Raw genomic sequence first — 27,072 nt, forward strand, 5'->3', positions numbered from 1 at the left:
GTGGGTGGACGGGAACGTGAAGTCTCCGCGGTGCCTGATGGGGCTGTGCTGCGGCCCGGCGCTGTTGCTGCTGGGAAACCACCCGTTAGTGTTGTCGGCGTCTCTGCCGCCTCATGGCGGCCATCGGGGTTCACCTGGGCTGCACATCAGCTTGTGTGGCCGTCTATAAGGTGAGGGACTCGGGGAGCTGGGTTGCGGGTGCAGCGTCCTTTGGGTACGAGGCCAAGTCCTTTGGTCTGCGGGGTTGTGAACGGCGTGTCGCCGGCCTAGGGACGTCGCACGAAGAGGCGATTCTGCGAGGAAGTCTTGGGGCTAAGGGCTGGGCGGACTCGGCCTCTTCCCCCGCGGCCCCTCAGGAAAGGCAGCTGCGGACCCAGCACATCCTGGGCGCAGGAGGACCCGACGACATCCTGTGTTCCGAAGGCCCCCGAGCCCAGGGGCGGACCCAGGGACTTTCTGGGCGCCGGAGGCCCCGGGGCGGGGGCGGACCCGGGAACGTCCTGGGCGCTGGAGGCCCCGGGGGTTGGGGAGAGGACCCAGGGACACGCTGGGAGCTGGAGTCCCCCCCGGGGGTGGGGACGGACCCGGCCACGTCCTGGGCTCTGGAAGCCTAGAGGAGGAAGGCGGACCTGGGGACCTCATGGACGCAGGAGGCCGGGAGGGGGACCCGAGCGTCTGGTAACCTGAGGTTTCTGGACGTTTGCCAAGAAAGAGCAAGGTGGCCGCGATCTGGAACTGGACCTGTTAATCCCGAGAAGCGTAGGAAGCCAGTTGATGGTGTGTGCTCTATTCACTTGTCCTTTCTGGAAATGAGTGTGTGACTAGGAGTTTAGGGCTTCTTCTCGTCTGTGGGGACGCGGAAGGAACAATAATAAGGGACAGCCCTGATACTCGTCTCACGGTTAAACGTCAAATGATTTGTAGGGAAAAGCCGAAGGATTGTTGCTAATTCATCATATGTAAAAAGAGGGAAGAAGGATGAGCGTTTACAGGGAAAAGGAAAAGGGATAGAAAGGTTAATGTATTAACACGTTATTTTATATAGAGGTTATTATTTCGTCTCTTCTGTTATCAACTATGCAGAACAGACTGAAAAGAGGCAGCTGGTTGTAGAAGTCTGGTCTTCTTAAGATCTAGGAAATACAGTAAAGCAGTTTTTGTTTCCATGTATATGTCAGTCACAGGGCTCCACATATGTCTGAATGTATCTAAGGAGACTATGTATTTCATTTCAGAATAACTAATACAGTTGTGTGTTTACCTCCAGGATGGCCGGGCTGATGTGGTTGCAAATGATGCAGGCGACAGAGTTACTCCAGCCATTGTTGCTTACTCAAAACATGAAGAGGTACCATTCTCCTCATTTTTGTACATTGAAATAAGTATAAAATGACATATTTAATAGATTGCTCTTTTTCAGGTTGTTGGATTGGCAGCAAAACAAAGTAGAATAAGGAATATTTCAAACACAGTAATGAAAGTCAAGCAGATCCTTGGCAGAAGGTATGGAGTAAAATAATACTTTCACCTATGGTAACAAAAAACATGTTTATAATTTGAATGTAAGCATAATTTGAAATGAAACCAGAAACACCAGTGTGTTTTTTGCTGTTTTTAATGACTGAGTCATTTCACAGAATTCCCCAGTAGGCTGTTATCTTTTGATATTAGTGCTGAATTTTCTGAAAGATGGGATTCACGGAGACATTTGCTTCTCACTTACAGGTCTGTTAGTATTGGTAGATGCTAGTGTGCATTTAGCTTTGATAATTTGTGTCATTCAGAGGTGGCAGTTTGAACTTAACACGTTTTTACAGTACTCTTTTTAAACTGGGAGATTGTGTGGGAATTTGAAGATTTCTTTGCACTATAGTTGAATTTTGTGAAGTCGATTGTAATTGGTGAATATTTATGTAGAAGCTATTGATTTTCTTCTTCAGATCTCTTTGTGACACTTTCTGGGAACTAACTTTTCCAGTTGGCTTACACATTTAATCATTAGGGAAAACAGCTTAATTAATGTCTTAAGAATCAGGTTAATCATCTGCTATAACTTTAATTAAAAGATAAAAGAGGCCTGCTTCCCCAGACTTCTGTCTCCTCAAATTATAGATTACCTCAAATCATAATTATAAATTATGGGTTTTTGTTTTCATTGGAGTTTTAATATGTAATATAGTGTTTTTAAATTTTCAAAGTGCTTTCACATCTATTATTTAATCCAGAGAAATCCCTGTAAGATTGGTAGGGCAGATTTTATACCTCCTCATTTCTGGATAAGAAAGTCAAAGCACGCAGAAGTTACAGTATCCCTAAATTAGTTTAGTGGGGTGAACTCTACAGGACTGTAGTCCAGGACGCCTAATTCTTAACCTCAGGTTCTTCCCTTTCTACCTTATTCAGGTGAGAATTTAAGTAGAAATTTCCTTGTGTTGTTTTTAGGTTTGGGAAGTCATGGATTAAATTTATATATATATATATTTTATACATACAAATTTTTTTGTTTTTTTACTATCTCTTACCTATATTTAGATAAGTTGAACTTAATGCTCATTTTTTTTCTTTAGAATATCTGTGATTAAGTCAAAAACTGTAGTGTTTTGGAGAGAATTCAAATTGTTGTGAAGATAGATACACTCTCATATCCATTTATCTGTTGACTAAACTTAGTACTGAGCATATTGAAAATAAATTGAGTTGCTGTCAAAATTTTTCAAATTATAAACAAAAAAAATGGCAGGAAGTAAGCAGCCAATAATGTTTTTTATAATTAAACTTTTTTATTTTGAGATAATGATAGATTTACATTGTTGCAAGAAATAATACAGAGAGATCCAGTCTATTTCTGGATTAACCATTTTCTCCCAACTGGAAACATCTTGAAAAAACTATACTAGCTATCACAACCAGGGTACTGGCATTGACACTGTCAAAATTCAGAATAGTTCTATAGGTGCATCTCTTTGGGAGCCCTTTTTGGGTTTTCTTGATATTTGGGGGCAGGTGGTGGAAATAAAGATGTGGATGTCTTCTGCCATATTATGCAAAAAGCTGTGTATTAGTGAGAACAACTTTAGCTTGCTTTTCTGGCCCTGGAAGTTACCTTTTAACAAAGGAGTGCAGTGGTGACAGTCAGATGGGTAATACGTAGATAGCATAGCGTGCCACCCAGGCCGAGGTTAGTGAGGAGTGAGCCGCAGCAGACACGTATTACTGCACTACTGTCCTGCTATCCCTTCTCCAGAGTGATGTGCCTTAGGATCCAGGCATCCCGCCCGTTGGTCTATCTACTTACAAGACCATGGTGATTTTTACAGATACACGGTGGTTCCAGGTCTCAGCCTTGGAAGCATCCTGCCTTTTGTGGAGAAGCCAGTCCCCTTGTTGCCAAGCCAGTAAGGCCCTTTGTAGCCCTTGGTCCCCATCCTGAGCGGACTCTCAGAGTTGGGCTTTTCTCAACCCTGGCATCCTTTCTCTTTGCAACCTACTTACAGGTAGCACCACTTAACTTACTGCCACAATTATCCTTACACCGTTCCTGTAACTTTGATTCCCCTGTGGCTTTCCAGCCAGAAATGCGGTCCTCCGACCTGGCTTCTCAGCAATTAGCCCAGAGAGGGAAGAAGCGGCCGGCTCCTGGAGATAGACTGGAGCACACAGAAACTCCTCACACCTTCAGGTCGGCACCCTCCTGCCCAGGAGCCTCCTCCAGCTAGCCTTTTTTCCCAGTCCACCATGGCCACTTCCAATAGCAGTGCGGGCATCCGGTGGTCCAGACAAGAGACACGAACGCTTCTCTCCATACTAGGCGAGGCAGAGTATATTCAGCGCCTGCAGACCGTGCATCACAACGCAGATGTCTATCAGGCCGTGTCCAAGCGGATGCAGCAGGAAGGCTTCCGCCGCACCGAGCGTCAGTGCCGCTCCAAGTTCAAAGTCCTGAAGGCATTATATTTAAAGGCCTATGTGGCCCACGCCACAAGTATGGGCGACCCACCACACTGTCCCTTTTATGATACTTTGGATCAGCTTCTCCGAAATCAGATAGTGACTGATGCAGACAACTTAATGGAGGACGCTGCTTGGGCCAAGCACAGTGACCTGAATTTAGCGGCCCCTGACACGCCAGGGGAGGAGGGGACCAACATTCTGGGAGCAAAAAGGACTCAGGCAGCAGAGCATCAGCCTATTTTGAAAACAGTGAAGGAATCAGATGATTGTCAGCTGAGGGTCAGTGACCAGATGCCAGAAACCAGTGACCTCGAGGACTCCTGGGATGAATCCTCGGGTGCAGGTAACCCCCAAGCGTGTGAAGGGTCGGGGTCCCAGAGTCACTTGGTTCTCATCAGTGTGTGTTTGGATGGTGACCTCTTCAGCGTAGTCGCTATTTCAGCCCCTGCCCTCTCGTTTAAACCTAATGGTGAGAGAAAGGGCTCCAGATTTTTTAAAGCTGTAACCCTAGGTATGTATGATATTAGAACTCTTTTAAACCTCCAAGTACTCTTTAGAACCAAACTAGTTTGGGCATTATTTATAATGGGGACTTAGGAACTTGTGGCTGTAGAAAGGCTTGGATAGCACCATGGAAGGCAGAGGGGGAAGTTTTGGACATACTGTTATAGCAGACCAAAATATCCACATGAGAAAATGAATTCTTCCCCACCCCCTGCAGAGAGATGCCTTGGTTTTGTCCTTGTCTCTCAACTCTGCGGCTGGCTCCAAGCATTCCCATAGCAGGAATGTCCTCTCTGCAACATTGTTGCTTTGTTTTTCAGGGTGCTCTCAAGGGACCCCCAGCTACAGCAGCTCCCATCACCTTTTCAGAGGTGCAGCTGCCCCCTGTCAGAGCATCCCCATGACCAGACTGGCTGTGTCCGGTGAGCCCAGCCCCTGCTCCAGCTCCAGCCGAAACACTCATGGGGTGGCCTCCGCACAGCGGCCTCCAGCCTCCTCCTCCAGGGCTCCTTTTGTTTCTGGTGGGGATAGACCTTTGACCAATGAGCCCCCTCCCAGGTGGGCCCGGCGAAGAAGGCGGTCAGTGGCCAGGACTATTGCAGCCGAGCTGGCAGAAAACAGGAGGTTGGCACGAGAACTTTCAAAGCGGGAGCAAGAAAAACTGGATCGGCTGATTGCCATTGGCGAGGAGGCCAGCGCTCAGCAGGACACTGCCAACGAGCTCCGCAGGGATGCGGTGGTCGCGGTCAGACGCTTGGCCACTGCAGTGGAAGAGGCAACTGGGGCTTTCCAGCTAGGACTTGAAAAGTTGCTTCAGAGGTTAATTTCAAACACCAAAAGTTAGGAGCTGATCATGCAAGGGTGTGTTTCCTGCACTGGCAGAGCCTGGGTCCAACCGATGCCTCCTGATACCCCGGCTCCTTTTCCATGTCCTCAGACAAAAAAGAGTGGATGGATAGTTAATGTGGAGTGGTAGGAACATATGTGCTCATGGCTGCTCCCAGGTGTCTCCGCTAGTTGAAAGACCCTTTAGAAATGCAAGGGGTGGCCCAGTAGAAAAAGGATGCAGCCAAGTCCACAGAGCTAGCTAGCCCTGACTTTGTCGCTGATGGGAGACACTTTAGTTTACCTCTCTACACCAGCTTCCTCAGCTGCTAAACCTGCCTACCTCACAGGGTTGTTGTGAGGATCAGATGGCTGAAATAGATGTGAAAGGGTTTAAAGCACTATACACATGTAAGTTATTAAAGCATATGACCTTGGCTGAGAGAAGGCTGGGGTGAGGCACAGTAGTTGACAAGATACAGAATTAGGGTTGTACACCATGACCTCATTGCTTAAATCTCTACTAGTTTAACTTGACTTCTTCCTGGAGTTTACAATCTTCATTTCTTAAAACCTCTCTGTAGTTCATTAGGCTAATGTAGACACAACATGTATTGGTCCCTTTTTATATTTGCTGTGTCTGTGACATAACTACTAGCAAGCACGTAATAGTCAAACCATCTTTCCCTCCATTTTACTTGTCCTTAGTCTCTTATCTCTATGGATATGATTCAGAACTGGTAGGAAGCCACAATCATGTGTTTTGGTTCATGTTGATAATCTTTGATGAGAAATTGGCTATCATAAAATACTCCCTATAAGTAAATTCTTTGCATTCCATGTTTAGGTTTCCTTATATTCATAATTATATATATTTAGGTTTGGTTTGTCATTTGGACATCATGGAAACAATTTGGATTATAATAAGCTTCCCAAATACTTGTAGCTAATTTTGTTCTCTGTGTCTTTGTTTTCTGTCTAGAATGTTGCAAAAGGCAAGACTGAGAAAATGTTTCTTCTAGGAAACTCTCCAAAGTCACTTTTTCTCACAAAGTGTAGACAAAAGTTCACCTTGTTAATGGCATGTATTAGAAGAGAATAGCTTTGGTAACAATTGAGGGTGGTAGGAATAAGGACAGCCTGCAACAGATAGCTCTTTTTAAAAGCACCAGCCCTTCACAGGTACATCCCCTTTTCTCTCTGAAACACACACATTTCCTAGAGGAGATAAGATGGTATTGAGCCAGGCTTCCAACTTATTTTAGAAGGGAAGCCATAAATGACCATCATTAACCTGACTTAAAGCTTTTAGTGGTTATTTGGGCTTCCCAGGTGGCTCAGTAGTAAAGGACCTGCCTGCTGATGCAGGAGACGCAAGAGACATGAGTTATTACAGGAAATATAAAAAAAGCATACTTGGAATTTAAAAAGCTTTCCTATAATCTAGTGGTGGTGGTGGTGGTTTAGTCTCTTGACTGGTGTCTGACTCTTGTGACCCCATGGACTGTAGCCCGCCAGGGTCCTCTTTCCATGGGATTATCCAGGCAAGAATACTGGAGTGGGTTGCCATTCCTTCTCCAATGATCTTCCTGATCCAGGAATCAAACCTGTGTCTCCTGCATTGTAGGCAGATTCTTTATCGCTGGAACCACCATGGAAGCCCTCCTGTAATCTAGAGAGTGAAATAAAAAGTACAGGCCTGTTGGGAGAGGTTTTGTTTTATATTTTGCAGCTCGGTTGCTTACCTAAATGCTGGAAATACTGTTAGGTGGAGATATGGTCCAAACCACAGTGGGAACATCCCTGGAACCAGGAACAGATGGCAGGCAGGCAAGCTGCTCTGGTGAATGAGTGATTATGGAGGAGGCGTGAGGTAGACTACACTGGAATCGAGTTAGAACTCCTGGTTCTGATGCTGTCACGCTTTGTTACATTGAGCAAATCACTTGTCATTTTTTGTGCCTCAGTTTCTGCATTTCTAAAGAGAAGTTTGTACCAGATGGCTTTTCTTGTACCTTCCAGAAAATTAGACGAATAGCATAACAGAAGACAAAGTGAAGTTTCGATTGTCATGTGTCCAGTCACAGCAGCATATTAATGTATGTTTGAAACACTGCTAACAGTTGTATTTTAAGGAAAGATTCTACAGTATTGATTTTTATGACTTCTCATGGACTTCTATTAACTCCACACCCAGACATAGATTCCTTGCTTTAAAAAGGCCTGGAAATGGAGATATTTTTTTTTTTCTTCCGTGTTGTTTTAGGCCCTTATATAGAGGGATCCATTTCAGTTGCAACTGGATAACACTACTGTAGATAGTTAGATTTTCTGAAAAATTAAGGAAATACTTGAAAGAGTTAGGCCCATACTCTATTAATCACTTAATGGTAGCAAAGTACTCCAGCAGGGATTTATTGGACATAAGAGAAGTGCTAAAGCATGAAGGTCAAGTTGAACTTTAGAGGCAGCAGTGTGCAGACCTGATGGTGAAGTAACTTGAAGGTGGGAATAAAACTGAAGGGAACGATCTTAAAGAAGTCAACAGAATAACAGGCCAAAGCCTGTTAAGAGGAGGAAGTTGTAATAAGGGGAGACTGGAGGAAAACAGGCCCAGATATTGTGCCTAAACTCTAGGCCCAGCCGGGACTCCCCATCCGTCCACAAGCAGGTCACTTCACCGTTCTGTACCTCAGGTCCCTCCCCTCTGCAGTGGGAGGCCATCCCAGCTACCTCATAGGAGCTGCATGAGGACCCAGTGGACAGATGGCTGTAACAGGCTCTTTGCTGGGACGGTGGGGGGAATAAGCCCAGTAGCATGTTAGTGTGGGGCGAGGATCTGCCTATTACAAGGGGCCCTTCAAGAAAGAGGAGGAAGAAGGCCAGGGTACCCTGGTAGGAGTGATGCTCTGCCTCCTGAAGCCTACAAAGTAAATGGTGCTGTGTATACCAGCCTTCCACCATCCTCTGTCTCTGTGAAGTGACTTGATCCTGGTGTGGACAAATAAAGTTGCTATCTGTACACAGATGTGGGTCAGTCCACTACTTTCTGGCGCTGCTGTGAACATTTGTCCATCATCTCCATCCTCTGCTTTCTGCTTATCCACTGGCTAACCTCCAGGACCTTACCTCTCTGAGACCTTCAGAACTACATGTGCTTTCTGTCTTCAAATGAACGAGACCCTCAGTTGAGAAAGAATTTTCCATTTCTAAAAGTTCTTTAAATCCCGTTAATCCTATCGGGTCCAAAACTGCCATTTCTAAGAGTTCATTAAATTCCATTTAAAGCCATTAAAATACCCTTTTCTGGCAAATTATCTGAGTGATGGATAACATACTCAGAGAAATCATCCTGGTTGACTTAAATTCTGTTCTAAAAGCAACTGAACCACTACGTGTCAGGCCAACATTACAGCATTGATGGGGAAAAAAGCTACCATAGGCACACTTAGTCTTTTTTTTTCTTATCCTTAAAATATTTGTCTAGGATACGGTATAAATACTGGGTTTAGACAAGGGGAGGAGTTAGTGGAAAGAATACTAAACTTTATATGAAAGATCTGGATTCCAGCCAGTTGTGCTATTAATTAGCCAGGTGACGTCAGACAAACTGCTTACCTGTGATAGTGGAGGTGATAGGAGGAATCTACAAGTATTGCCAACAAAGTTCTAAGCCAAATTAACCCCATTTTAAGCCCCTTTCATTTCCCCCTTGTTTACGCAGATTAGGGCCCTCATGTTCGGTAACCCTTCAGTGAAGAGCCACTGTTAATTTTCATCGCCTCCTACTAAACAGTTTTAAGACTGGTCTCTGGACAGAATAGCTGCAGTCCCTTGCAAGAAGGGTTAAGTGGAAGGATTGACCTTATCTTCATTTCTAGATGAAATTAAGCCAAGAATCAGACTTTTATCCCTGCTCAAGGCAAAAGTCCCTTAGTTCACTGTCTTCACTGCAAGGCAGTCTACCTAGCCTGGTAGAGAAGACCTGGGATGAAGTACTGACTCTTCCCCTTATCAGCTTGTAAGTTGTTGACTGTAAATCTGTTTCTCCTGAATACTGTCTGCCAAACTAACCCTGCTTAAGTGCTGGGAAGATCCAGTGGAAACGTTTTATAGTCTGCATTCATATTACCATTTTGAGCAACGTAACACCCATTGTCTTAGTTTCTTTCCTTGCCATACACATTTCTTGAGTACCTACTTTGTGTAGGACAGTATCTATCTACTTATAGTACTCTGTCCTTTTACATATAATAATATTCTTACTTTTGCTCAGTGCTTTCAGGTTTCAGACATTGATTCATGTTCAGAAACCAAGCAACAAAGATGGTGTTAGGTATTCTGGTTTGAGGTTTTACCTCCTTTTGTCCTTTTTAATCTCAGTGGTTTGGCTCTGAGATATGATCAAAGATATGATACTATAGGACTTAAAGTAATTGATACTATGAAAATATTCTCAAATGTATAACATCTATTGATAGTAAGATCAGAACAAGTAAGAGTTATTTACTTTCAAATGTGAAGATGCTTTCATGGAATTAACTGTAATTATATTTTTATATTTTTTGGTTTGAAGAATATAATCTTTAAAACTTACATATCAATGATGATGATATAAATATTTATATTTGTCTCTATGGACAGCTCTGATGATCCTCAGTCTCAGAAATACATCACGGAAAGTAAATGTTTAGTGAGTATGCTTCCATTATTACTTCCCTGTTACACAGAGTAATTGCCAAGGTCGTGACCCAGTTATATTGATTTGAAACTTTGCATTTTGTTAAAATCATTTCTTATTTTAACACACTTCTTTCATAGGTCATTGAAAAAAATGGGAAGTTACGATATGAAATAGATACTGGAGAAGAAAAGAAATTTGTCAGCCCAGAAGATGTTGCCAGACTGATATTTAGTAAAATGAAAGGTATTGAGCAAAGGGAAAGATCTTTTTAAAAGTTGACCTTTTAAAAAAGCTGGAGGTGTTTTTTGATCTGGAGCGAAGCAGGGTGATTGAGCAGATGTACAGTGAGAAGGCCTAAATTATGCTAGACCTGACTGGCCTCCTAACTGGCCATGTGGCCTTGATTAGATGACTTTTTTCCTTGACTGTGGTTTCCCCAGAAGAAATGTAAATGGATGGGGCCAAATCAGATTTTTCAAAACTTCTGAAGACAAAGTGGCCAGTAAGCTGGTGAAAAGTGAATTATTATGTCTCCCTCAAGATACTACAATCTCCACAGTGTTTAAGCAGATTAGGTAGGTCTGGCTTTATCACTTCAGGCAAAAGCTTGGAGCTGTGCAGCCTCCTGTGCAACAACTTGAGAACTTCTGGAGTAGATTGTTGATGAGGCTTACTTCAGCTCTGGAATCTGTGATGAAAGTAATTGGGATCGAGGGCAGCTTTTTATGGTAGTTGGTCTGCACCTTTGTGCATCAGAAGCCCATTCTCAGTGGAGCCCATCTCATTTGGGAGGTGGTTGAAATTTGGAAGCCTGAGAACTACACGCTTTAGGAAGTACCTAGTCACATGTCCACAAACTATACCAAAACCGTAGAAAGTAGTGCACAGTTTAAGAGAACAAGAGAAGGAGATCAGTGGGGTGGGACAGCCTCACAAATTGGAAAAATCTTTATAATAAAAAGATCTTTGGCACAAATGAATAAACCTCAGTATCACTTGACGTTTTTGTGTATTGTCAGAATTTATGTTTCCTTCTAGTTTTATTGAGCTATAATTAACGTACAGTACTATATGACTAAGGGGTATAGTGTAATGATTTGACTTATGCATGTCATGACATGATTACCACATTAAGTGTCATGAACTTAAAAAATGTTTTTTCATATACAGAAACGGCACATTCTGTCTTGGGCTCAGATGCCAATGATGTAGTCATTACTGTTCCCTTTGATTTTGGAGAAAAGCAAAAAAGTGCTCTTGGGTAAGTATAATATGAAGAAGTTTCTCTTAACTTGCTTAAAGGAAATATAAATTTCACAACATTGCTGTATAGTAAAAGGTAAAATTATATGTGAAAATACCTTACACAAAATGTTGTGTTTGTAAATCATGTATATATTTATATATGTAAATCCTGTGGTAAAAGCATGGTAATAATCATTAATATTTTCTATATTTTATGAAGTGTCAAAAGAACCTGAAACTGCATGTATTAATATCTTCCTTGCTATTTTGATTGGAAACATTTGATGACCAGATTAAGTTGACATTTGTGAATCACTTTGCCTTAGTGTATTGTAATTAAGGCTTATGTAGGAATTGTATAAAAATAAGCAATTTTAGAAAATATTTGAGTTTTTTTTAACCTAGATAAACTAAACAAAAAATTTTATCTAGTTTTCATAAGTTGTTATGCAAATATAATTGGCAAGCACCCAGTCTTTTGCTCTGTGGATAGAGTTCCCTGCAGGGCTTTGCTGAACATCTGAGTTGCTTCTGGGCCACAGAATTGCTTTGTTTACTTGTACTTGTGGAATGTTAAAGCTGTGAACCTAAAGTAAAGAAATTGGAAATGTATTATAAGTGTATTATAAATATGTATTGTATTAACTCTGAAATGAATTATAAAATATGTCCTAGTCTCTTTCTGAGATTTGTAAGCTCAAGCATTTGGAGAGCTTTCTTTTCCTTAATATGGGCACATGTTATCGTCTTTGTCAAGAAAATAGACTCTGAACATTATTATTTTAAAGAGAAATTGATTTCTACACTTCAAGACTTAGGTCTGTTTCTTGTGTTTTGTTATCTTGCTTCTAAAAGATCATTACCCTTCATGTTCTGCTTGTGAAATCTTATTTGCTATTGCATAAAATCTTTAGCAGAGCATTTCTAAAAATGTAGACTTGAACATGTGATACCAAATTTATTAAAAGCACATTGTCCACAGGGAAGCAGCCCGAGCTGCTGGGTTTAATGTTTTGCGGTTAATCCATGAACCATCTGCAGCTCTTTTGGCTTATGGAATTGGACAAGACTCCCCCACTGGAAAAAGGTAAAAACCATATTTTCAGCTTTAAGTTTTTCAGTGCAGAAAACATTTTAGATTATAGCAATTATTTGAATAGAGATTGTTATATAATGCAGTCATTCCAAGCTTTTATAGATGGAAAGACATCAAAATTCTCACCTAGAGTTTTTCAAATAGATGAGAAAGATGTCCTAGAAAGCAGAGAACAGATACAACAGGAGGGAAGGTTGCGCCCTTCTGCCCTTCTCTTATCATCTAACACTTTGTCCCTTTAGTGAAGGAAGATGTGCAGTTTATAAGCCAGCCAAATTACAACTGAAGCTCTAGGGCACTGTTAAATTTACTACCAATTCGAATATTAAACATGCTTAGAAAAACAGTGAGGACTTTCATGGCAGGAGATAACAGAAAAGCCAGCATGGGAATTTAAGATTTCATTTGATAATGAAATAGTAAAATGTACTCCTAATTTAATTGTAAAACTGGTCCTAATAGATCTGACACATTATGCAACTTTAGGGATGTCAATTCAGATGTGTTAATTTTCCCTAATTGTATCTTTTCATTCATATCTCACAAAGAAACTAATATAAATCACTAGGAATTTAAGTAATCTAAAATACAGAATATCAGAAATTTTGGATTTTGATTCATAGGAAATTAATGCCTAGTTTTGCATATGTTTTAACTTTTGTAGAACATGGGCATTGCGGTAGTAACTAAGAGTGTTAACAAAGTTTCTATATTTAATGCTCTTAGACTGACTTTAATTGCAAATCTCTTTTTTATTTACTTTGATAAGTTAGTGTCTTGAACTCCAGTTAGTGAGAAAGATTATAATTTTACCAGCAGGATTAAATAAAAATGGGCTTTGACTTAAAATCAGAAGATCTGGTTTCTAGGCTTGATTCATTCCTAAGCAATAACCTTGGACAACTCAATTTCTCCCATAAGAGCTGCAGTTTCCTCATTTGTGATTTACAGGGGTTAAACTAAATGACTTCTTAGTTTAAGAAATCAAAATTGGCTTTACAATACTATGATTCTCTCATAACTTACTCGTGGTGTTTTTTTTTAGCAACATTTTGGTGTTCAAACTTGGAGGAACATCCTTATCTATCAGTGTCATGGAAGTTAACAGTGGAATATACCGTGTTCTTTCAACAAACACTGATAATAACATTGGAGGTACCCACTTCACAGAAACCTTAGCACAGTACCTAGCCTCTGAGTTTCAGAGGTAAGTATTAATGGACTTGATATGTTTGATGATAAATTTAGCCTCAGGTTTAATTTTTTTTACCCAATTTATTTGAAATTGTCCTTTCAAAGGAGGGCATGGTTTTTCTACGGAAATGGATATTTTCATGTCTGAAATTATAAAATCTGTCCTGGCAAACAGGCGAAAGCAGAGACCCAGCTGCCTAGTGCAGTATACTTAGAGTTTTCACTCAGTGTAAGGGACCACCAGACACTGAACTGCATGAACTTGGATCTCAAGTTCAACTTCCTAATTTGTCAGTGGTTGCTTTTATGTTTGGGTGAAGGAGGGTAAAAGCAGTAAGGCTTCACTACCTTCTGAACAGTTTTTACAGGTGTAAAAGATTATGTTGTAGTTAGATTCCAGTGGACCAGTCTTATGGGGTATCTATTACCACAAGGAATATTTTAGTTTTGTTGCTGGATGCAATTATTCCATTCAAAATTCTAATCCTGTTTGGCACATCATGAGTCAACTATATAAAGGTTATATTTGGGACATCACTGCTCTAAAAAGTAGTGTTTTCATCAGTTTGACTACACTGGGTTAAAAAACAGTCCTGAAAAAGTGGTAATTTCTCATTTGTTCAATAAAGACCTATGCTGCTTTTTGTTATAAAGGTGTTCCAACTCAAGGAAAGTGAAACAAAGTAAAAGTCACTCAGTCATGTTTGAGTCTTTGCGACCCCATGGATTACACAGTCCATGGAATTCTCCAGGCCTGAATACTGGAGTGGGTAGCCTTTCACTTCTCCAGGGGATCTTCCCAACCCAGGGATCGAACCCAGGTCTCCCGCATTACAGGCAGACTCTTTACCAGCTGAACCTCAAGGGAAGCCCTTCCCACTCAAGGAACGGCACTGTTAATTTTATTATGGGTTTTAAACATGTTTAAAAGCAGAGCCATCAGTCACCACTTAGCGAGCAGTTTTAGTAGTTAACTCACCCTGGAGGTAGAAGAACTGTAATTTTACATATTTTATATGTTTCAAATTTCTTTGAAGAAGCACTTTTAGTTTTTGGTTGTTTTTTTTTAATGCTGGACAGATAATTCTATGCCATTCAACAAGAATCATGTTACGGTTGTAAAGGGTGAAGTATGAGACTTGACCCAGTTGCATGAATCTCCTTCAACGTCCTTTTGTCTCATCTGCAAAAAGATGATGGCTCCTGTACTTCTTCAAAGCAGTCCATAACTGTGGTTAAACAATCCAGCAATTCAGAGTCTTAAGGATATTGGTTATTCATTTTTCCTGAGACCCCTCTTCAAATTCTCTTTCCTTATATATTCTGAAAAAATAAAATCTGGTATTAATATTGATTCTTGAGCTTATTTATTTATTTTTTTACTGGCCATATGGCATAGCATCCAGGATCTTCCCGACCAGGGATGGAACCTGCACCCCCTGCAGTGGAAGCACAGAGTCTTAACCACTGGACGCCAGGGAAGTCCCTGATTCATGAGCTTACAATTATCCTAATGGGGATTATCCAGATTTTAGTTACAATAAATTCTAAATGACCTAGTAATTTTTAAACTTCAAAGACTGTATTTCTTGTTTAGATCCTTCAGACATGATGTGAGAGGAAATGCCCGCGCCATGATGAAGCTAATGAACGGTGCTGACACTGCAAAACATTCTTTGTCAACCTTGGGAAGCGCCAATTGCTTCCTTGACTCATTGTATGAAGGTCAGGATTTTGACTGCAATGTGTCCAGGTAAAACTGCATTTTGAAAAAACTTCAAAAAGTTCCAAATGTATTCACATAGTAATTTTCTCACTTCAGATTTTTCATTTTCTCACTTGAGGTTTTTAGCCCACTATAAAAGGAGAGCTTTTCTGTCTCTGCTTCCAGGGTTTTCAGCTCTTATCAGACTAAATGACTGTTCCCAAAGCAATCATGTCAGTGATGACTGCCCTGTTATGTTAAACCTACCAGGAGCAGTGTGTGACAGGAGCATCCCAGACCTTTGAAAGAATGATGAGGGGAGACTTGAAAGTTTGAGATTTGTAAGTTTCCTTTCTTGACTAGCAGTCCCACTTGTATAGTCCCTAGTTCTTTGTGGGGCTTCCACATGCATCAGTGCTTGTTTACTATTGCATTGCTAACGCCTGTGTGGCAGGCTATATTCTAAGTTCTTTCTTATGTATTAACTCTCAAATTCTCATAACAACCTAATGAGGTAAGTGCTGTTGTTTTCCTTACTTTACGCAGGAGGTTTCATTTCTTGTCCAAGGTTATCCAGCTAGTAAGTGACAGACCTGGGATGCAAACCCAGCTAGTTTGACTCCCGAGTTTGTGCTAATTACCTATCACCTTACTCTGAGGATTGATCTCTGTCTTGGTTTTATTTGCTTTGTCATCCATTGGCAACATTTTAAATTTTAGTAGCTTTTGTGACATTTAGTAAACACAGGTTTAATGTGCATAAAATTATTTTTAATGCTCATATCTTTTCCATAATCCAAAACATTGGTTACAAATGATTGCACGTCCACCCAGGAATGGGTAGGGGAGGCCACTGTACTCTCATTGTGTGTTGTGTATTACTCACCATACTAATAGCTACCATGAGTTAGCACTATTTAAACCTCCCAACAAGCTAACAGGTGACTTAGAAGCATAGTGAATATCCAGAATACAGTATTACATTATTTTTAGGCTTTCTACTCACTCTGTTTGATTAAATTCTCTCTTTGTCTGGCCCTTGTAGCTTGCTCCCTCTTTCTCCCTGGGTTTTTCCCGATTTCAGGTCAGCACTGCCACCAGTGGCTATTTAAAATTTTTAGTTAATTAAATAGGTAAATAACATTAAAAATTCAGTTCCTCAGTAGCATTAGCCGGAGTTAAGTGCTCAGTAGTCTCAAGTGGCCAGTGGCTCCAGAAAGTTCTCTAGATATTTTAAGAGATTTCAAGCTACAACCTAAAAGAAAGTTGTTCCATTGAATTTTAATCTCTTGTGGGCAAGAGAGTCTTTATATTTTTTCTGTTTCCAGAATATTTAACTTAGTGCTAAGTTTGTCCAAATACTCAGTAAATGTTTGCTTATTCATATCAGTTATTAAGAAGGAAATAGAATTTGTCATTTTATTTGCTAGCATTCAGGCTTCTCAGGGGGTGCAAAATAACCAAACTTAAATGCAGCAGAGGCTCAGACCATAAAGAAAAGTAGTAAGAAACAGTTTTTTAAAACTTTAAAACATAAACATAGAAAAAATTTCCAAATTATGGTTTGATTTGAATCAACAGATTTATTGGTAGAAATCCCATACACTGAGAATTTATTTTTAGGTTTTTTGACAGCTTATAATAGGCAGGCTATGGGTATGATAATTTTTCTATGTAAATTTAATATTATATACATTTGTAGATGAATAACCTAGACTTTTTCCTCGCATGATATTGCTCTGCTGAGTGTTTAATATCCTGTTCTGATCATAAACCTACTCTTAAGAGACCTATCACAGTAGGTTTTGACATTACCCTTTACAAGAAAAAGATGTCTTGCTTAACTTATTTCTGCTGTCTCCTCTGTGTTTATTTGTTTTTACAGAGCAAGATTTGAACTTCTGTGTTCTCCACTTTTTAATAAATGTATAGAAGCAATCAGAGAAGTCTTAGAACAAAGTGGATTTACAGCAGATGATATCAACAAGGTAATAACTTTTGTATTTTTTTATTTATGGTAGGAATAGTTTTTGACTGGGAATTTAAGAAATGGCCCCTTGGTATTGAAAGAGTATTTTTATACATGTAAATATTTTCTTACCTTACATTAGGAAATAAGGAAATTGATAAAATTTTGATTAATGGCTCTAATGAACTCACAGTTCTGTGTGTTTATTAGCAAAAAAGATTAAAATTCCTTTTCAGTGTATTTTTTGTATATAAGCAAAAACTGACAAATATTAGAGTGTTTCTTAGGTGTCAGGCACTGTTTCTGAGTGTTTTACATGAATTAACTTGCTGTATCTTAACTAGGAACCTCTATGAAGTAGGTGATATTTTTTACCTCCATTTTATAATTGGAGGCACAGAGGTACAGAGATATAAGTAGCTTCATGGTTATCATGTGGCTAGTGGTAGAACCAGGATTTAACTCAGTGTGGTTCCCAATTCTGCTTTTAACCAGTACAACAGACTCCTCTCTGTTTGCTGAGAAATATTGCATATTTGCTTGCATAAGAAAAGATTTAGAGACTTTCAGAAATATTCCAGCTGGTTTGTAGTTTTTTTCCCAAGATTATTTCTACTATTTTACAATATATATAGATTTTTTCATTGTTGTTGATAAAGGAATTTTCATATAAGAAAACTCAGAAAATAGGACCAGTGTCTTACTTTATAATAAACTTGTCAAATTTGTTGCACAATTTTGAATTTTATGTTCCTTATACAATATTACAACCAATTTCTCTGTCCATATTACTATATAGTCTTCATCAACACAATTTTAAATAGACTCTTGGCCTTCCCCAGTGGCTCAGTGGTAAAGAATTTGCCTGCCAAATCAGGAGACAGGGGTTCAATCCTTGGTCCCGGAAGATACCATCTGCCACTGAGCAAGTACACCCGTGCGCCACAACTACTGAGCCTGTGCTCTAGAGCCCTGGAATCACAGCTGTGTAGCCAGTGCATCCTGGAGCCTGTGCTCCACAACAAGAGAGTAGCCCCGCTGTCCGCAACTAGAGGAAAGTGCATGCAGCAGCAAAGACGCAGCACAGCCTAAATAAGTAAATAAAAATTTAAGAAATAATTTTAAATAGGCTCTTAGTATCCTAGAAAAGGAAGAGCACCATAGGTTATTTCATTGTTCTTTTGAACTCCTAGATCGGGTCTTCCCCTCGCCAGAAAAGTGATGCCCATCTCTTCCTATATTTAAGATTATTCTTTGGGATAGGTTTCTATAATAAAAATATTGAGTCAAAGAATATAAATAGCAGAAGCCTATTTTTACCTTCAGTTACTTTTCAAAAGAGCTGAATTAACTCATACTTTCATCAGCAGTATATGAGAACAGACATTTTAGTATAACATTGCTGACACTGAGTTTTATCATTTAAAGATAAATTTTCCATTAAGTAGTTGAAAAGAGATATGTTTTTATTCTGTATTTTATTGACTGTTATAGGATTCTTTGAAAACGTATTATCAATGTTCAGTTCAGCTCAGTCGCTCAGTCATGTCCTACTCTCTGCAACCCCATGAATCTCAGCACGCCAGGCTTCCCTGTCCATCACCAACTCCTGGAGCTCACCCAGACTCACGTCCATCGAGTCAGTGATTCCATCCAGCCATCTCATCCTCTGTCGTCCCCTACTCCTCCTGCCCCCAGTCCCTCCCAGCATCAGAGTCTTTTCCAATGAGTCAACTCTTCGCATGAGGTGGCCAAAGTACTGGAGTTTCAGCTCTAGCATCATTCCTTCCAAAGAAATCCCAGGGCTGATCTCCTTCAGAATGGACTGGTTGGATCTCCTTGCAGTCCAAGGGACTCTCAAGAGTCTTCTCCAACACCACAGTTCAAAAGCATCAATTCTTCGGCACTCAGCCTTCTTCACAGTCCAACTCTCACATCCTTACATGACCACAGGAAAAACCATAGCCTTGACTAGACAGACCTTAGTCGGCAAAGTAATGTCTCTGCTTTTGAATATGCTATCTAGGTTGGTCATAACTTTTCTTCCAAGGAGTAAGCCTCTTTTAATTTCATGGCTGCAGTCACCATCAGCAGTGATTTTGGAGCCCCCAAAAATAAAGTCTGACACTGTTTCCACATCTGTTGCCCATGAAGTGATGGGACCAGATGCCATGATCTTCGTTTTCTAAATGTTGAGCTTTAAGACAACTTTTTCACTCTCTTCTTTCACTTTCAGCAAGAGGCTTTTTAGTTCCTCTTCACTTTCTGCCATAAGGGTGGTGTCATCTGCATATCTGAGGTTATTGATATTTCTCCCAGCAATCTTGATTCCAGCTTGTGTTTCTTCCAGTCCAGCGTTTCTCATGATGTATTCTGCATATAAGTTAAATAAGCAGGGTGACAATATACAGCCTTGATGTACTCCTTTTCCTATTTGGAACCAGTCTGTTGTTCCATGTCCAGTTCTAACTATTGCTTCCTGACCTGCATACAGATTTCTCAAGAGGCAGGTCAGGAGGTCTGGTATTCCCATCTCTTTCAGAATTTTTCACAGTTTATTGTGATCCACACAGTCAAAGGCTTTGGCATAGTCAATAAAGCAGAAATAGATGTTTTTCTGGAACTCTCTTGCTTTTTTGATGATCCATCGGATGTTGGCCATTTGATCTCTGGTTCCTCTGCCTTTTCTAAAGCCAGCTTGAACATCAGGAAGTTCACCGTTCACGTATTGCTGAAGCCTGTCTTGGAGAATTTTGAGCATTACTTTACTAGCGTGTGAGATGAGTGCAATTGTGCGGTAGTTTGAGCATTCTTTTGCATTGCCTTTCTTTGGGATTGGAATTATCAATGTTAGTAAATGTTTAATTTTGTATTTCCTTATGTGTAAATATGTCATATTCTTTGTTTAGTCAAATCTTATGGATTTTTAAAATTTATTTGTGTAAATGCTCTGTATAATCAGAGAATTAACTGCTATTTACTGCAACCTTCTTTTGAAGCATGCAGTTTACTATTGAATTGTGGTTCTATTAGGGAGGATGGGTGTTTGACACACTGAGGTTTCATTTCTTGATCTATTTAAATCTGTTGTTCTGTTACTCTCAATTCTTCAGCTGCTTCTGAATTTAGCAGTTTCGTCTTTGTTCAAGTGTTTGACAAATATTTATTACTGTTTTCTTTTAATTTGCTGTAATTTGAAAGTTTTATATTTTCACTATTTTTGTGTATGTTGTAACATGAAAGTTGCATTCTTTTGTCTATAGAGGTTTCAGTTCAGTTTTTTTTTTTTTTGCATACATAAGCTATGCATTGTGGTACGTGAGTAGAAGTGTGGCTTATAAAGATGAAAGCGCATGGTATAAATGATACAAGGCAGTGGTGGGAAGGGAATGAGTTTGGAGACAGATCCAGCTGAATTGGAAAGCTCACAGTGCTAATAGTTCCAGAATAGACCAATCACTTAATTTCCTGAGCCTTACTGTCTTGTCTCTTCTTACTAGGAGGGTGATAATACTTAACTTTCAGGTAAGTATTATAACTTATTTTATAGGGTTGTTGTGAAGATTAAATGAAAACCATGTATGGCACAGGGTGTGACGTACCATAGATGATCAGTTCATGTGAGTTCTCTTCCTTCATTAACTGGTAGTACAACCCTGACATTAGATATCACAAATGGTACAATCCTCAGTTGCTTGACTAAAGATCAAGTAGATTCTTAGAATTAAGGATTTTTTTTTTTTTGGTGTATAATTGCTTTACAAAGCTGTGTTAGTTCTGCTGTACAGTAAAGTGGATTAGCTGTATGTATACATTCATCGCCTCCCCACCCCTTTAGGACGTGACTGAGCACTGAGCTGAGCTCCCTGTGCTATGCAGCAGCTTCCCGCTAGACACTTCTGAAATACAAGCTTTTGAGAATTTAAAAATATAGTCTTGTCTCTGTAGTTTGTTGACCTTTTGACTGTAATGAACAACCCCCAAGTCTCACTGGTTTTCTGTAGTGAACAGTTTTTTCTTGCTTGTGTTCCACATGAGCAGCTGGAGGTGGCCGTGTGTCAACTGCTTTGGCATTTTTCTGTGTGCTTCTCATTCCACAACCCAGGCTAAAGGAGCAGCTCTCGTGGAGGAAGGGAAAGAGGAAAGGAGATGGCAGAACATGCAGGGCTTTTAAAACTTCTGCTTAGATATGTTGTACTCCAGTGTATTCACATTCACCTGGCCAAAGCTAGACCCATGGCCAGTCCTGAGTATGGAGCAGAGAAATAAAAGGGAGAAGTTGCAGTGTCTGGGCAGTGGCTGTGGGTGGAGATGTTTAATCCTCTTACAGGGACAGAGGGAGAAAATGATGGGCTTTATATTCACTGAAACATTTAATCCTGGCAATATTCACTGAAACATTTAATCCTGGCAAAATCAGGAAATTGGCTCTCCGTTTACAGATGAGGAAACTGTAGGGTCGGCCAGGAAGTTCCTTTTCATAAGCTGTTATGGAAAAACCTGAACGAACATTGTGGCCAACCCAACAAAAGGTTTCCAGAGAGGGTAAGGACCTTCCCTGAAGTAATGCTGGCATGTAAGTGATAGAGCCAGGATTGGAACTCAGATACTCGGCCTCCATACCCAGGGCTCTTTCTTTACTCTTTCGTCATTTTAAACTTTGTCATTATAAGTAAAGAATATGTTAAATATTAACAGTGTACTAAATGCATGTTTATATGTGTATATTTTATATGATAAGTTTAAAATAATATGCTAAAATAGGGCTTCTTATATTTTACCATGTGATGAAGATGGCCTGTTACATCTAATTTTGAGAAACAATTATTGTTCTGAAAGTAAAAAACTGAAAATTGTTTTTATTTTCTAGGTTGTCCTTTGTGGAGGGTCTTCTCGAATCCCAAGGCTACAGCAAATGATTAGAGATCTTTTCCCAGCTGTTGAGCTTCTCAATTCCATTCCTCCTGATGAGGTCATCCCTATTGGTGCAGCTATAGAAGCAGGAATCCTTATTGGGAAAGAAAGCCTTTCTGTGGAAGATGCTCTTCAGATAGAGTGTTCAGCCAAGGATATTTTAGTTAAGGTATGTTTAGCTTATCTTTACTTTTCCATACATAGTATAAAGTTATTGCCACAGGTTTACATACATATGGTTTTTAAAATAAAACCTTGTACTGGTAAAAATTTTAAATTTAGGTTTATAATTTTACTTGTAATGAGTTTCTGATATTCTTTCAGTTGATATTAACCTGTTAATTTCTTAATTATCGTTTTAATCATAAGCTTCTAATACAGGTTGAGAAGTGTATGTTTCAATTTATTTTTAAAGTGGGTTGGGATTAAGGATTGGTTCCATTTTTTTCTCTTTGCTGCTTTATAGTGTTGAGATTATCAACAAGGACTATATCGTCATTTCTAATAGTGATTTTTTTCTCATTGCAATGATTTCAAAGGATGTGCATATTATTTTCCTGCTTATTAGGGAGTTGATGAATCAGGAGCCAACAGCTTCAAAGTACTGTTTCCATCAGGGACTCCTTTGCCAGCTCGAAGACAACACACATTACAGGCTCCTGGAAGTATATCCTCAGTGTGTCTTGAACTCTATGAGTCTGAGGGGAAAAACTCTGCAAAAGTAGAAAACAAGTTTGCACAGGTGAATTTATTCAGATTATACTATGAATTAATCACATGAAACCTTTTAGCTTTTCCTTCTGGTTTAGGCTCTGTTTAACATTAATTCATAAACTGTGCATATAGGACATTTAACACTTTTTTTTAAAACAAAACTTATTTAGACAGGCTGAAATGATTATATGCTAATTTGAACAGGTAATCTGTACAAAAAATTTTCATTTTTTATTTCCTTCATGTTGGATTCCATCATGTGTGCTTTGTTCTTTCTTTAGACCCCCAAAAAATACAGTCTATTTTTCAACCAGTCATTTATTCCCCTCTTTGCCTTGTTTAGAAATTCTTAGGATCCCTCAGACAGTTGCTTCTGGAATGAGCTTTCCTCTTCTCCCCCAGCCAACCCCAGTGGGTTCACCTTTACAGGCTTTGGGACTAGGACAGGGAATGAGACATGAATGTTTCTTCACTGGGATTAACACATTGTTATGAATGGATTAATTGTACTTATTCATTTTGGAAAGAGAAGAAACAAGCTATTTCAATTTGAAAGAGGAAAACGAAAACGAAGTACAGTTGTGTTTCTACTGCTTCTCTTTGTGCTCTCTACCCTCCTTGACAATCAGGTCAGTGGCAGGGGAAATGACATTTATTTGTTTGCTAAATGCCAAGTGTGCTTTACCAGGCAATTTACAAACATAATCCCAAGTGCTATGAGAAAGACATTGTGTGCATTTTATAGGTGTGTAAGAAACAGGCTCATGATAGTAAATACCTTGTGCTTGACTGAGCTGAGATTTATCCTCAGGTTGGTTTTACTCCTGAGCCCATGCTCTTGCCATTGCACCATGCTGCCTCTGACATAGGATAAGTTTGCTTTTTCAAATACCACATGCTTAGATCATATGATATGGTCCTCTGCAACCTTTAAAATGCATCATATGGAGCCATGTAATTTGCTTAGAAACATGCCCAAGAAATAATGGACTCCCCAAGTGGCACAGTGGTAAAGAATCTGCCTGCCAGTGCCAGAGACACAAGACACCTGGGTTCAATCCCTGGGTTGGGAAGATCCCCTGGAGTAGGAAATGGCAACCTACTCCAGTATTCTTGCCTGGGCTCCTTCAAGCTAGTAAAGGTTTCAAAGCTCCTCCATATGCTTCTGCAGTGTATCACTGTAAAAGTACTTTGCTGTGCAACAGGCTCTAAACTCAGATGGAAGTCTAGTATTCATCTCTTGAATCAGTGCATTTCTTACATTTTCTCTGGACACACTACTCGGAGACTCTGCAGCTGCCAGATGCTGGAAAGGAAAAAACTAGTCACATAATACTGAATTTGGAAGAGAATCTTCTACAGATTCCATCTCTTCTAACTACCTCAGTTTACAAATGAGTAAACTTGGTGTTTACCTAAGGTCGTAAAATTTCATGTTGGCAAAATCTGAAAAGTCACTTTCAAACTTGATCTGTTGGTATGCCTTTCTGTAGGAAACCGAGTAATTTTATGGTAAATCCATTAATAATTCTTACTTACAAATGTAATCATAGTGGTAGTAGTAGTACAAAGTAGCAGTAGTAGTACAAAAGAATTTGACATGTATTTCTTTTAAATGGTTTTTTCAAGTGCATTTAAAATATTTGAATTTTTTAAAGTATATATAAAAGGCTTGCCAAAATGTAATGTACGCATTACTGTAGTAGTGTAATCACCAAAAAGAAAAACAGTCTTTATTTTCTGAGACAAACAGTATCATTTTAATCTAGGACATGACATTTAGGAGGGACAAATAATATTAGTTATCTTCCATGCCCTCCTTTTAGAGGAGATGTGTCAGTTAAGAGAGCTTAATTCTATGCTCTGAATTATGATAAATGGTAAAAGAACTGAAAATAGCCCTGTTTTAAAAGGTTTTTTCAGTAATGAATAAGATTTAGTCCATTGGAATAATCGATGCATCAATTTATTAATGTCAAAATACTGAATCATCTTTGTATTATTTTTGCCTAAACAGGTTGTGCTCCAAGATTTAGATAAAAAAGAAAATGGATTACGTGATATATTAGCTGTTCTTACTATGAAAAGGTAAAAAATTAATGTACTTCCGATGTTAAGAAAATTTGCTTTGAGATTCTGCCTTTTTTCAAATTGATTCATCTGTTGTAACTCTTGAGAAAATCATTTATTAAAAGCTTATAAAGATCTTATCAGTAACTTAGATTTTTCCCTGTAAAATTAACTGTATTTACCAAGGAAAGTATATCTCAAGTCATTATCATTCTGAATTTTTTGTGACTTCTTTTATTATTATGGGTGTAGTCAACCTAAAAACTTGGTCCATGCAAGTTTGAGACATAATTTTTATCGACTTTAAATATGATTTCCTAAGGTTTACATAACTGATTTTTGTCCTATGAAAGGGTAAGTTTATTTCAGTATTTCAACAGGAAATCTATAGGACATATACTACAAATTAAATTCAGCTGTTATCATTTCTTTAACAATAGTCCATCTGTAATACTGTGTCTTAAAAGTAAATCATTTCCAAATCAACATTAAGGTTAGTTTATTCCATAACTTATATTTAGCCAGAATGTAGAATTCATTAGGGTAGATCTGTCATGGCTCGGGACTGAAAACAACTCGTTGTATCTTGAACTTGCATAAAGTTTTTAACTCAAGGTCTTTATCATCATGAGTTCTCAAGGAATACAACCTTCATCATAGTGACACAGAAGGAGATTTTTAAAGAACAGCTGCCCAAGTATGGCATATGATTCTAAATGTAAGGCATGAAGTTGTGTTTCAGTTATTTATCTCTTAATACTCTTCTTTCAAAAGGTAAAATGATCTCTTATTTACTCAGAGTCCTCAAGTAGTTTCTGACGAACTTTCTGCTTTTATAAATTGAGCTTATGAAGTGTTACTATTTTTTGTTTGCATAGGGATGGATCTTTACACGTGACGTGCACAGATCAAGAAACTGGAAAATGTGAGGCAATTACTATAGAGGTGGCATCTTAGTATTTTAGAGGAACCATGAATTTTTTAAATCTAAAATGTCAACATTATTTCATTTTGTTTAAGAATGTTTATATTAAAATACTTTTCAAATTACCTGTATGATCTATGTTTCTATTAAACTATAGTATATTGGTAATTGTTGCAAACTTATTTTTGTTGTTTTCCACTTAAGATTTCCATTATTAGTGGGAAATACAAGGAACTTTCTCTATCATGAACCTACTTAGAATAAAATCAAGTGGCTTGAAGGAAACTTTACCAGAAATTTAATGTTGCAGTTAAAAATGTTTTTTGTCTTTATAATTTCTAATTTTAAGAAATTCTTATTAATCAGCTAAGAACAGTTTAAAAGTCTTTGATGTTAAATGAAAGAAACCATAGAGCCATGTGCAAAGTAAGATACCATTTTTGCTTAAAAAAAACACACACAATTGTTTATAAATCCACATGTGACACATGTAGAGAGAAGAATGGACAACTGAACGCCAGACTCTTAACAGTGGAGGGAAATACATGGGGTGCACTTGCATAATTATCTTAAGGTTTGTTTTTTCCCTCTGACAAGCATGTTTTCCATTTGAAGTTGAAAGTTTTTTTTTTTAATTTTGAAGAAAAGCCTAGCCATTTTCTATTCACCAGAAAATGCTGACTAGCGCATTGAGAATACTTAGGTGGATACTAAGGAAGAAGCTTTTTCTCTTAGTAAAACAAGACAACTAATCTGCCTGTGTTGAGGAGAGAGCTTGAAGGTGAGCCATGTGCATCCGACTCTAGATTCATTACCAAGGGAGGATTTTCCACTCATTTCTTTCCTTTGTTCCCAGTGGACTTGAGAAGGGGAAATATCTTTACCCAGTAAAATTTTAAAACTGCTGTTTTTTCACCTGTTCAAGACTTTGAAATGTGATTTATTATTACCATTGATTTTTATGGAGACAGATGACAGTAATCTTCTATTTCTTAAATGGAGAAACTAGACTTAAATCTATTATTCTGCATCAAATTATAGACAGAAGCACCAAGGAAAATTCAGATATGAGTCTAATAAGTCCACAAAGAGGCAGCCTCAAAGGTCTGTCCTTTGATTAAAGGCTAAGTAAGTACTTAGTTATCTTTTATTATCTTGTCCCCAGTTTTAAAAACTTTGAAATAAGGACTTCCCTGATCGTCCAGGGATTAAGAATCCTCCTGTCAATGCAGGGGACACGGGTTCTACCCTTGGTCTGGGAAGATCCCACAGGCCA

At 39.0% G+C, this 27,072-nt stretch overlaps 1 protein-coding gene and 1 non-coding gene across 6 annotated transcripts; one reads left to right on the forward strand and one right to left on the reverse strand.

Moving 5' to 3' along the window:
- Window positions 1–39: 39 nt before the first annotated feature.
- HSPA14 (heat shock protein family A (Hsp70) member 14) lies at window positions 40–25,845 on the forward strand. Of its 5 annotated transcripts, XM_052650675.1 has the most exons (16): window positions 40–170; window positions 1,268–1,348; window positions 1,421–1,503; window positions 3,318–3,395; window positions 9,925–9,973; window positions 10,102–10,207; window positions 11,135–11,225; window positions 12,192–12,296; window positions 13,351–13,512; window positions 15,097–15,252; window positions 17,090–17,192; window positions 22,044–22,256; window positions 22,656–22,829; window positions 23,329–23,430; window positions 24,819–24,889; window positions 25,750–25,845. In XM_052650675.1, exons 1-16 carry the CDS (start codon window positions 114–116, stop codon window positions 25,826–25,828), a joined length of 1,710 nt encoding a protein of 569 aa, XP_052506635.1. In that variant the 5' UTR covers window positions 40–113; the 3' UTR covers window positions 25,829–25,845. The 5 variants fall into 5 exon arrangements, 4 of the variants coding, with proteins under 4 accessions (XP_052506635.1, XP_052506637.1, XP_052506636.1 ...); XR_008200429.1 differs by lacking the exon at window positions 25,750–25,845 and having other exon boundaries at window positions 23,334–23,430; window positions 24,819–24,888; XM_052650677.1 differs by lacking the exon at window positions 23,329–23,430.
- On the reverse strand, window positions 23,156–23,279 carry LOC128058988 (small nucleolar RNA SNORD22). The gene has a single exon (XR_008200576.1). It is a non-coding gene; the product is annotated as a small nucleolar RNA SNORD22 (small nucleolar RNA).
- Window positions 25,846–27,072: the final 1,227 nt, after the last annotated feature.

Source organism: Budorcas taxicolor, chromosome 13 (genome assembly GCF_023091745.1).
Source record: "Budorcas taxicolor isolate Tak-1 chromosome 13, Takin1.1, whole genome shotgun sequence".
NCBI lineage: Eukaryota > Metazoa > Chordata > Mammalia > Artiodactyla > Bovidae > Budorcas > Budorcas taxicolor.

Excerpts from the sequence above, each read along its gene's own strand:
- HSPA14 (XM_052650675.1), top strand. The coding sequence starts at position 114 with ATGGCGGCCATCGGGGTTCACCTGGGCTGCACATCAGCTTGTGTGGCC. Across the intron at positions 3,396-9,924 it reads GTCCCCTTGTTGCCAAGCCA|CTCTGATGATCCTCAGTCTC; the intron begins GTAAGGCCCTTT and ends CTCTATGGACAG. Across the intron at positions 12,297-13,350 it reads GACTCCCCCACTGGAAAAAG|CAACATTTTGGTGTTCAAAC; the intron begins GTAAAAACCATA and ends GTTTTTTTTTAG.